Genomic DNA, 12,500 nt, shown 5'->3' on the forward strand with positions numbered 1-12,500 from the left:
AAATCAAATGTATTTGTCACATACACATGGTTAGCAGATGATGTTAATGCGAGTGTAGCGAAATGCTTGTGCTTCTAGTTCCGACAATGCAGTAATAACCAACGAGTAATCTAACCTAACAATTCCAGAACTACTACCTTATACACACAAGTGTAAAGGGATAAAGAATATGTACATAAAGATATATGAATGAGTGATGGTACAGAGCGGCATAGGCAAGATGCAGTGGATGGTATAGAGTACAGTATATACATATGAGATGAGTAATGTAGGATATGTAAACAAAGTGGCATAGTTAAAGTGGCTAGTGATACATGTATTACATAAAGATGCAGTAGATGATAAGAGTACAGTATATACATATACATATGAGATAATAAATGCAGGGTATGTAAACATTATATTAAGTAGCATTGTTTAAAGTGGCTAGTGATATATTTTACATCAATTTCCATCAATTCCCATTATTAAAGTGGCTGGAGTTGAGTCAGTGTGTTGGCAGCAGCCTACCCTCTGGAGAGCCTTACGGTTGTGGGCGGAGCAGTTGCCGTACCATCTGTAGAAGTTTGTGAGTGCTTTTGGTGACAAGACGAATTTCATCAGCCTCAGCCTTCTTCACAACGCTGTCTGTGTGGGTGGACCAATTCAGTTTGTCCGTGATGTGTACGCCAAGGAACTTAAAACTTACTACACTCTCCACTACTGTTCCATCGATGTGGATAGGGGGGTGCTCCCTCTATCCACAATCATCTCCTTTGTTTTGTTGACGTTGAGTGTGAGGTTATTTTCCTGACACCACACTCCGAGGTCCCTCACCTCCTCCCTGTAGGCCGTCTAGTCGTTGTTGGTAATCAAACCTACCACTGTAGTGTCGTCTGCAAACTTGATGATTGAGTTGAACGTGCATGGCCACGCAGTCGTGGGTGAACAGGGAGTACAGGAGAGGGCTCAGAACGCACCCTTGTGGGGCCCCAGTGTTGAGGATCAGCGGGGTGCAGATGTTGTTACCTACCCTCACCACCTGGGGGCGGCCCGTCAGGAAGTCCAGTACCCAGTTGCACAGGGCGGGGTCGAGACCCAGGGTCTCGAGCTTGATGACGAGTTTGGAGGGTACTATGGTTTTAAATGCTGAGCTGTAGTCGATGAACAGCATTCTCACATAGGTATTCCTCTTGTCCAAATGGGTTAGGGCAGTGTGCAGTGTGGTTGAGATTGCGTCGTCTGTGGACCTATTTGGGCGGTAAGCAAATTGGAGTGGGTCTAGGGTGTCAGGTAGGGTGGAGGTGATATGGTCCTTGACTAGTCTCTCAAAGCACTTCATGATGACGGAAGTGAGTGCTACGGGGCGGTAGTCGTTTAGCTCAGTTACCTTAGCTTTCTTGGGAACTGGGACAATGGTGGCCCTCTTGAAGCATGTGGGAACAGCAGACTGGGATAAGGATTGATTGAATAAGTCCGTAAACACACCAGCCAGCTGGTCTGCGCATGCTCTGAGGGCGCGGCTGGGGATGCCGTCTGGGCCTGCAGCCTTGCGAGGGTTAACACGTTTAAATGTTTTACTCACGTCGGCTGCAGTGAAGGAGAGTCCACAGGTTTTGATTGCGGGCCGTGTCAGTGGCACTGTATTGTCCTCAAAGCGGGCAAAAAAGTTATTTAGTCTGCCTGGGAGCAAGACATCCTGGTCCGTGACGGGGCTGGTTTTCTTCCTGTAGTCCGTGATTGACTGTAGACCCTGCCACATACCTCTTGTGTCTGAGCCGTTGAATTGTGACTCTACTTTGTCTCTATACTGACGCTTAGCTTGTTTGATTGCCTTGCGGAGGGAATAGCTACACTGTTTGTATTAGGGTCATGTTTCCGGTCACCTTGCCCTGGTTTAAAGCAGTGGTTCGCGCTTTCAGTTTCACGCGAATGCTGCCATCAATCCACGGTTTCTGGTTTGGGAATGTTTTAATCGTTGCTATGGGAACGACATTGTCAATGCACTTTCTAATGAACTTTCTCATTGAATCGGTGTATTCATCAATGTTGTTGTTGGAAGCAATGAGGGAAACTATCCCAGTCCATGTGATCGAAGCAGTCTTGAAGCGTGCAGTCAGATTTGTCGGACCAGCGTTGAACAGACCTGAGCGCGGGTGCTTCTTGTTTTAGTTTCTGTCTGTAGGCAGGGAGCAACAAAATGGAGTCGTGGTCAGCTTTTCCGAAAGGAGGGCGGGGGAGGGCCTTATATGCGTCGCGGAAGTTAGAATAACTGATGATCCAGGGTTTTACCAGCCCTGGTGGCACAATCGTTATGCTGATACAATTTAGGGAGTCTTGTTTCCAGTTTGCAAAGAGTCAACTAAATAAATAAATAAACAGTTGTATTCATGCGTTTTATTGACAAATGCCAATACAAAACATAAGATCCGCCAAAGCAAAAACAAGTACAGAAATGGTTTGCTCACTGGGAAATATCCAACTAGTCAGTGACAACTGTGTGGAGTTTGTGACAGCAACTACGTAAACGTATTACAGTGTTATAGACTCTATGATCCTATGATCTATGTAGAAGAACCCCTTACAGTATTATAGACACTATGTCCTGGGATTTCATATGATCTATGTAGAAGAACCCCTTACAGTATTATAGACACTATGTCCTGGGATTTCCTATGATTTATGTAGAAGAACCTTACCTTCTAGCGACTCTTCTGTAGCTTGTGAGGTCATAGACCTAAACATGTCACACGTGCGTGTTCCTGAGAGCCTCAGCCATGTGTGAGGTGGATACTGTTGTTAAGCCCATAACCATGTGTGTGAGGTGGATACTGTTGTTAAGCCCATAACCATGTGTGTGAGGTGGATACTGTTGTTAAGCCCATAACCATGTGTGTGAGGTGGATACTGTTGTTAAACCCATAACCATGTGTGTGAGGTGGATACTGTTGTTAAACCCATAACCATGTGTGTGAGGTGGATACTGTTGTTAAACCCATAACCATGTGTGTGAGGTGGATACTGTTGTTAAACCCATAACCATGTGTGTGAGGTGGATACTGTTGTTAAGCCCATAACCATGTGTGTGAGGTGGATACTGTTGTTAAGCCCATAACCATGTGTGTGAGGTGGATACTGTTGTTAAACCCATAACCATGTGTGTGAGGTGGATAACGTTGTTAAGCCCATAACCATGTGTGTGAGGTGGATACTGTTGTTACACCCATAACCATGTGTGTGAGGTGGATACTGTTGTTAAACCCATAACCATGTGTGTGAGGTGGATACTGTTGTTAAACCCATAACCATGTGTGTGAGGTGGATACTGTTGTTAAACCCATAACCATGTGTGTGAGGTGGATACTGTTGTTAAACCCATAACCATGTGTGTGAGGTGGATACTGTTGTTAAACCCATAACCATGTGTGTGAGGTGGATACTGTTGTTAAACCTATAACCATGTGTGTGAGGTGGATACTGTTGTTAAACCCATAACCATGTGTGTGAGGTGGATACTGTTGTTAAACCCATAACCATGTGTGTGAGGTGGATACTGTTGTTAAGCCCATAACTGGCCCTGATTTAGCCCACTGCAGTAAAAGGTTTTAAAAGGGGTTGGAAGTCCTAAATCACGCCGACGGGACGACGGTGAGATTCACTGGCTTAAACAACAGCACAGGGTAATACTGTAACTATTCCTGACTTTTGAGCCCAAGTGAAGACTGTAAATACGGCCCCATACTGACATCATATGGGCTTCTGGTTAAATGTCGCAGTAAGAAGATGCAGAGGGGTTTCAGGTGACATTATATTATAAACTCCATACAGGTGTCTCTTCCTCTCAGCGTCCAGCAGTCTGTGCCCAGGGTTTGCTCCGCCTTACTGAAGGGTTAGAGGTCAGGCTTAGGGTCTGGGTTAGGGGCCAGGGTCTGGGTTAGGAGCCAGGGTTAGGGTCTGGGTTAGGGGTCAGGGTTAGGGTCTGGGTTAGGGGTCAGGGTTAGGGTCTAGGGTCAGGGTTAGGGTCTGGGTTAGGGGTCAGGGTCTGGGTTAGGGGCCAGGGTCTGGGTTAGGAGCCAGGGTTAGGGTCTGGGTTAGGGGCCAGGGTTAGGGTCTGGGTTAGGAGCCAGGGTTAGGGTCTGGGTTAGGGGTCAGGGTTAGGGTCTGGGTTAGGGGTCAGGGTTAGGGTCTGGGTTAGAGGTCAGACTTAGGGTCTGGGTTAGAGGTCAGGCTTAGGGTCTGGGTTAGGGGCCAGGGTTAGGGTCTGGGTTAGGGGCCAGGGTTAGGGTCTGGGTTAGGGGTCAGGCTTAGGGTCTGGGTTAGGGGTCAGGGTTAGGGTCTGGATTTGGGGTCAGGGGTCTGGGTTAGGGGTCAGGGTTAGGGGCCAGGGTTAGGGTCTGGGTTAGGGGTCAGGATCTGGGTTAGGGGTCAGGGTCTGGGTTAGGGTCTGGGTTAGGGTCTGGGTTAGCGGTCAGGGTTAGGGTCTGGGTTATGGGCCAGGATTAGGGGTTAGGGTCTGGGGTCAGGGTCTGGGTTAGGGGTCAGGGTTAGGGTCTGGGTTAGAGGTCAGACTTAGGGTCTGGGTTAGAGGTCAGGCTTAGGGTCTGGGTTAGGGGCCAGGGTTAGGGTCTGGGTTAGGGGCCAGGGTTAGGGTCTGGGTTAGGGGTCAGGCTTAGGGTCTGGGTTAGGGGTCAGGGTTAGGGTCTGGATTAGGGGTCAGGGGTCTGGGTTAGGGGTCAGGGTTAGGGGCCAGGGTTAGGGTCTGGGTTAGGGGTCAGGATCTGGGTTAGGGGTCAGGGTCTGGGTTAGGGTCTGGGTTAGGGTCTGGGTTAGGGGTCAGGGTTAGGGTCTGGGTTATGGGCCAGGATTAGGGGTTAGGGTCTGGGGTCAGGGTCTGGGTTAGGGGTCAGGGTCTGGGTTAGGGGTCAGGGTTAGGGTCTGGGTTAGGGGTCAGGTTGAGGGTCTGGGTTTGGAGTCAGGATTAGGGGTTAGGGTCTGGGGTCAGGGTCTGGGTTAGGGGTCAGGGTCTGGGTTAGGGGTCAGGGTTAGGGTTAGGGTCTGGGTTAGGGGTAAGGGTCTGGGTTAGGGGTCAGGGTTAGGGTCTGGGTTAGGGGTCAGGTTTAGGGTCTGGGTTAGGGGTCAGGTTTAGGGTCAGGGTTAGGGGTCAGGGTTAGGGGTCAGGTTTAGGGTCTGGGTTAGGGGTCAGGGTTAGGGGTCAGGGATCTTACCCTCAGCGTCCAGCAGTCTGTCTATGCCCAGGGTTTGCTCAGCCTTGCTGAAGGCGTGATCCAATCTCTCCATGGCACTCTTCTGCTTCTCCACAATGCTCCAATCAAACAGCTCGGGCCTGCAGGGGGCAGGAACAGAATGAGCCAATCAGATTCATCCTCTAAACATCCTCTAGCCAATCAGACCACTCTGTTCCAGACTAAATGCCAACAGGTAAAGGAGTAGAAGAGCTGATTGGATGATGACTGGGCAGATTAGGGCTTTTAGTGTTCTGAGGGCTAACATCTGACCTGCGACCTGTGGATGAGTGTTATGGATGCATGTCTCTGACCTGACTCGACTGATTAAGATTTAACATAGTGAAAACTAATGAAATGTTGATTTTTCTCTATCAGGAAAGGAGGGTGTGTCCACTACCAAGTATTCTGATGAGTTTAACAATGATTCTGTATCTCTCCCTGTGAAATGCTTCCTGAGGCCCGCTGCCTTGGGAGAGCAGTTAGTCAAACTCTGCAGGTCTATAAAGGAACCAGAAAACAGATGTTAAGAGAGCTCCCAATTCAAATCAAAGTTTATTTGTGACGTGCGCCGAATACAACAGGTGTAGTAGACCTTACAGTGAAACGCTTACTGACAGGCTCTTGCCTATAAACAGGAGGTACCGGTACAGAGTCCATGTGCAGGGGCACCGCTTAGTGGAGGTAGTTGAGGTAATATGTACATGTAGGTAGAGTTAAAGTGACAGTGCATAGATAATTAACAGAGAGCAGCAGCAGCACAACAGAGAGGGTGGAGGGGACGACAATGCAGATAGTCTGGGTGGCCATTTGATTAACTCTTCAGGAGTCTTATCTCTTGGGTGTAGAAGCTGTTAAGAAGCGTTTTGGACCTAGACTTTAGGCCCAATGAAGTAAGGCCTGGACATTAGTTTGTTGTTGCCCTACGTTTTACACACACACATACCTGCATACACACACAACCCACCCATCTATACTGATGTATTATGTGTTGATACAGCAGGTGATGTATTTATTATGTGTTGATACAGTGGGTGATGTATTATGTGTTAGTGGTGTTGATACAGCGGGTGATGAATATGTGTTAGTGGTGTTGATACAGCGGGTGATGTATTATGTGTTGATACAGTGGGTGATGTATTATGTGTTAGTGGTGTTGATACAGAGGGTGATGTATTATGTGTTGATACAGAGGGTGATGTATTATGTGTTAGTGGTGTTGATACAGAGGGTGATGTATTATGTGTTAGTGGTGTTGATACAGAGGGTGATGTATTATGTGTTGATACAGAGGGTGATGTATTATGTGTTGATACAGCGGGTGATGTATTATGTGTTAGTGGTGTTGATACAGAGGGTGATGTATTATGTGTTAGTGTTGTTGATACAGAGGGTGATGTATTATGTGTTAGTGGTGTTGATACAGTGGGTGATGTATTATGTGTTAGTGTTGTTGATACAGAGGGTGATGTATTATGTGTTGATACAGAGGGTGATGTATTATGTGTTAGTGGTGTTGATACAGCGGGTGATGTATTATGTGTTGATACAGCGGGTGATGTATTATGTGTTGATACAGAGGGTGATGTATTATGTGTTAGTGGTGTTGATACAGAGGGTGATGTATTATGTGTTGATACAGCGGGTGATGTATTATGTGTTAGTGGTGTTGATACAGAGGGTGATGTATTATGTGTTAGTGGTGTTGATACAGCGGGTGATGTATTATGTGTTGATACAGAGGGTGATGTATTATGTGTTAGTGGTGTTGATACAGCGGGTGATGTATTATGTGTTGATACAGCGGGTGATGTATTATGTGTTGATACAGAGGGTGATGTATTATGTGTTAGTGGTGTTGATACAGAGGGTGATGTATTATGTGTTAGTGTTGTTGATACAGAGGGTGATGTATTATGTGTTAGTGGTGTTGATACAGAGGGTGATGTATTATGTGTTAGTGGTGTTGATACAGTGGGTGATGTATTATGTGTTAGTGTTGTTGATACAGTGGGTGATGTATTATGTGTTGATACAGCGGGTGATGTATTATGTGTTGATACAGCGGGTGATGAATATGTGTTAGTACAGAGGGTGATGTATTATGTGTTAGTGGTGTTGATACAGTGGGTGATGTATTATGTGTTAGTACAGAGGGTGATGTATTATGTGTTAGTGGTGTTGATACAGCGGGTGATGTATTATGTGTTAGTGTTGTTGATACAGAGGGTGATGTATTATGTGTTAATACAGAGGGTGATGTATTATGTGTTAATACAGAGGGTGATGTATTATGTGTTAGTGTTGTTAATACAGAGGGTGATGTATTATGTGTTAATACAGTGGGTGATGTATTATGTGTTAGTGGTGTTGATACAGCGGGTGATGTATTATGTGTTAGTGGTGTTGATACAGAGGGTGATGTATTATGTGTTGATACAGCGGGTGATGTATTATGTGTTGATACAGAGGGTGATGAATATGTGTTAGTGGTGTTGATACAGAGGGTGATGTATTATGTGTTAGTGGTGTTGATACAGCGGGTGATGAATATGTGTTAGTGGTGTTGATACAGCGGGTGATGAATATGTGTTAGTGGTGTTGATACAGAGGGTGATGTATTATGTGTTGATACAGCGGGTGATGTATTATGTGTTAGTGGTGTTGATACAGCGGGTGATGTATTATGTGTTAGTGGTGTTGATACAGCGGGTGATGTATTATGTGTTAGTGTTGTTGATACAGAGGGTGATGTATTATGTGTTAATACAGAGGGTGATGTATTATGTGTTAGTGGTGTTGATACAGCGGGTGATGTATTATGTGTTAGTGTTGTTAATACAGAGGGTGATGTATTATGTGTTAGTGGTGTTGATACAGAGGGTGATGTATTATGTGTTGATACAGTGGGTGATGTATTATGTGTTGATACAGCGGGTGATGTATTATGTGTTAGTGGTGTTGATACAGCGGGTGATGTATTATGTGTTAGTGGTGTTGATACAGCGGGTGATGTATTATGTGTTAATACAGAGGGTGATGTATTATGTGTTAGTGGTGTTGATACAGTGGGTTATGTATTATGTGTTAGTGGTGTTGATACAGAGGGTGATGTATTATGTGTTAGTGGTGTTGATACAGAGGGTGATGTATTATGTGTTGATACAGCGGGTGATGTATTATGTGTTGATACAGAGGGTGATGTATTATGTGTTAGTGGTATTGATACAGAGGGTGATGTATTATGTGTTAGTGGTATTGATACAGAGGGTGATGTATTATGTGTTAGTGGTATTGATACAGAGGGTGATGTATTATGTGTTAGTGGTATTGATATAGCGGGTGATGTATTATGTGTTGATACAGCGGGTGATGTATTATGTGTTAATACAGAGGGTGATGTATTATGTGTTGATACAGTGGGTGATGTATTATGTGTTAGTGGTGTTGATACAGAGGGTGATGTATTATGTGTTGATACAGAGGGTGATGTATTATGTGTTAGTGGTGTTGATACAGAGGGTGATGTATTATGTGTTAGTGGTGTTGATACAGAGGGTGATGTATTATGTGTTGATACAGAGGGTGATGTATTATGTGTTAGTGGTGTTGATACAGCGGGTGATGTATTATGTGTTGATACAGAGGGTGATGTATTATGTGTTAGTGGTGTTGATACAGAGGGTGATGTATTATGTGTTAGTGTTGTTGATACAGAGGGTGATGTATTATGTGTTAGTGGTGTTGATACAGTGGGTGATGTATTATGTGTTGATACAGCGGGTGATGTATTATGTGTTGATACAGAGGGTGATGTATTATGTGTTAGTGGTGTTGATACAGCGGGTGATGTATTATGTGTTGATACAGAGGGTGATGTATTATGTGTTAGTGGTGTTGATACAGAGGGTGATGTATTATGTGTTAGTGTTGTTGATACAGAGGGTGATGTATTATGTGTTAGTGGTGTTGATACAGAGGGTGATGTATTATGTGTTAGTGGTGTTGATACAGTGGGTGATGTATTATGTGTTGATACAGCGGGTGATGTATTATGTGTTGATACAGAGGGTGATGTATTATGTGTTAGTGGTGTTGATACAGAGGGTGATGAATATGTGTTAGTGGTGTTGATACAGCGGGTGATGTATTATGTGTTAGTGGTGTTGATACAGCGGGTGATGTATTATGTGTTAGTGGTGTTGATACAGTGGGTGATGTATTATGTGTTAGTGTTGTTGATACAGTGGGTGATGTATTATGTGTTGATACAGCGGGTGATGTATTATGTGTTGATACAGCGGGTGATGAATATGTGTTAGTGGTGTTGATACAGAGGGTGATGTATTATGTGTTGATACAGCGGGTGATGTATTATGTGTTAGTGGTGTTGATACAGCGGGTGATGTATTATGTGTTAGTGGTGTTGATACAGTGGGTGATGTATTATGTGTTAGTACAGAGGGTGATGTATTATGTGTTAGTGGTGTTGATACAGTGGGTGATGTATTATGTGTTAGTACAGAGGGTGATGTATTATGTGTTAGTGGTGTTGATACAGCGGGTGATGTATTATGTGTTAGTGTTGTTGATACAGAGGGTGATGTATTATGTGTTAATACAGAGGGTGATGTATTATGTGTTAGTGTTGTTAATACAGAGGGTGATGTATTATGTGTTAATACAGTGGGTGATGTATTATGTGTTAGTGGTGTTGATACAGCGGGTGATGTATTATGTGTTAGTGGTGTTGATACAGAGGGTGATGTATTATGTGTTGATACAGCGGGTGATGTATTATGTGTTGATACAGAGGGTGATGTATTATGTGTTAGTGGTGTTGATACAGCGGGTGATGTATTATGTGTTAGTGTTGTTGATACAGCGGGTGATGTATTATGTGTTGATACAGAGGGTGATGAATATGTGTTAGTGGTGTTGATACAGAGGGTGATGTATTATGTGTTAGTGGTGTTGATACAGCGGGTGATGAATATGTGTTAGTGGTGTTGATACAGCGGGTGATGAATATGTGTTAGTGGTGTTGATACAGAGGGTGATGTATTATGTGTACAGCGGGTGATGTATTATGTGTTGATACAGCGGGTGATGTATTATGTGTTAGTGGTGTTGATACAGCGGGTGATGTATTATGTGTTAGTTGTGTTGATACAGCGGGTGATGTATTATGTGTTAGTGTTGTTGATACAGAGGGTGATGTATTATGTGTTAATACAGAGGGTGATGTATTATGTGTTAGTGGTGTTGATACAGCGGGTGATGTATTATGTGTTAGTGTTGTTGATACAGAGGGTGATGTATTATGTGTTAATACAGAGGGTGATGTATTATGTGTTAGTGGTGTTGATACAGAGGGTGATGTATTATGTGTTGATACAGTGGGTGATGTATTATGTGTTGATACAGCGGGTGGTATTATGTGTTAATACAGAGGGTGATGTATTATACAGTGGGTGATGTATTATGTGTTGATACAGCGGGTGATGTATTATGTGTTAATACAGAGGGTGATGTATTATGTGTTAGTGGTGTTGATACAGTGGGTGTTAGTGTTAGTGTTGATACAGAGGGTGATGTATTATGTGTTAGTGGTGTTGATACAGAGGGTGATGTATTATGGTGATGTATTATGTGTTGATACAGTGGGTGATGTATTATGTGTTAGTGGTGTTGATACAGTGGGTGATGTATTATGTGTTAGATACAGTGATTGTGTTGATACAGCGGGTGATGTATTATGTGTTAGTATACAGAGGGTGGGTGATGTATTATGTGTTAGTACAGTGGGTGATGTATTATGTGTTGATACAGTGGTGTTGATACAGTGGGTGATGTATTATGTGTTGATACAGTGGGTGATGTAATATGTGTTGATACAGCGGGTGATGTATTATGTGTTAGTGGTGTTGATACAGTGGGTGATGTATTATGTGTTAATACAGTGGGTGATGTATTATGTGTGGACTTGTTATTGGGTTTGAGTTGGTTCTTCACGGGTGAGAAAGGATGCACCTTAAAGGACACGTAAATAACAGCTTCTGAAGTCTACTGTCACGAATTCTGATGGGGATTGTACTGAAAAACAATGTGACCTGGAACAGAGGTTGTTTTGAACATTTTTAAATATTTAGTCTCAGTAAAGGAGAAGAAAGGGAAAGAGCTGAGGATCAGCTAGCAGGTCATCTACCCACAGGAACTTTTATTAACTGTAACCTTTAACCTCTGTGTTGACCTCTGTCCTGACTTCCTGCTGAGGCGGATCAGCCTCACTAGAAAGGCCAGAGGTTGAAAGGTGAATGTAACAAGTAATGCAGATATTTCTGACAGAGTGTATTGCTGCTTTGTTTTGATTTAGTTTCTTTCTCCAAGGGTTTTATTCATCCACCTCCATCTACCATCTACCTCCATCTACTTCCATCTACCTCCCTGTACCTCCATCTACCATCTACCTCTATCCACCTCCATCTACCTCCATCCACCTCCATCTACCTCCATCTACCTCCCTGTACCTCCCTGTACCTCCATCTACCTCCCTGTACCTCCCTGTACCTCCATCTACCTCCCTGTACCTCCATCTACCTCCCTCTACCTCCATCTACCTCCCTGTACCTCCCTGTACCTCCATCTACCATCTACCTCTATCCACCTCCATCTACCTTCATCCACCTCCATCTACCTCCATCTACCTCTCTGTACCTCCCTGTACCTCCATCTACCTCCCTGTACCTCCCTGTACCTCCATCTACCTCCCTGTACCTCCATCTACCTCCCTGTACCTCCATCTACCTCCCTGTACCTCCATCTACCTCCCTGTACCTCCATCTACCATCTACCTCCCTGTACCTCCCTGTACCTCCATCTACCATCTACCTCCCTGTACCTCCATCTACCTCCCTGTACCTCCATCTACCTCCATCTACTTCCATCTACCTCCCTGTACCTCCATCTACCATCTACCTCCCTGTACCTCCCTGTACCTCCATCTACCATCTACCTCCCTGTACCTCCATCTACCTCCCTGTACCTCCATCTACCTCCCTGTACCTCCCTGTACCTCCCTGTACCTCCATCTACCATCTACCTCTATCTATCGGGCGGTGTTCGGCGGTCCACGTCACCGATCTTCTAGCCATCACTGATCCATTTTTCATTTAGTCTTTTGTCTTGTTTTGTCTTGACTTCCTTCCCACCTGGTTCCAATCCCACCAATGACATGTTGTGTATTGAACCTTCTGTTTCCCCTCATGTCCTGCTCAG

At 44.5% G+C, this 12,500-nt stretch overlaps 1 protein-coding gene across 1 annotated transcript in view; it reads right to left on the reverse strand.

The window, feature by feature from the left end:
- Positions 1-12,500, reverse strand: part of LOC139373933 (dystrophin-like) — a 187,960-nt gene that overhangs the window by 66,654 nt on the left and 108,806 nt on the right. The window contains exon 7 of the mRNA XM_071115018.1: positions 5,205-5,323. Within this exon, the coding sequence (XP_070971119.1) occupies positions 5,205-5,323 (119 nt within the window). The remainder of the gene's footprint in view (positions 1-5,204; positions 5,324-12,500) is intronic.

This window comes from Oncorhynchus clarkii, chromosome 18, assembly GCF_045791955.1.
Source record: "Oncorhynchus clarkii lewisi isolate Uvic-CL-2024 chromosome 18, UVic_Ocla_1.0, whole genome shotgun sequence".
NCBI classification, from domain to species: Eukaryota; Metazoa; Chordata; class Actinopteri; order Salmoniformes; family Salmonidae; genus Oncorhynchus; species Oncorhynchus clarkii.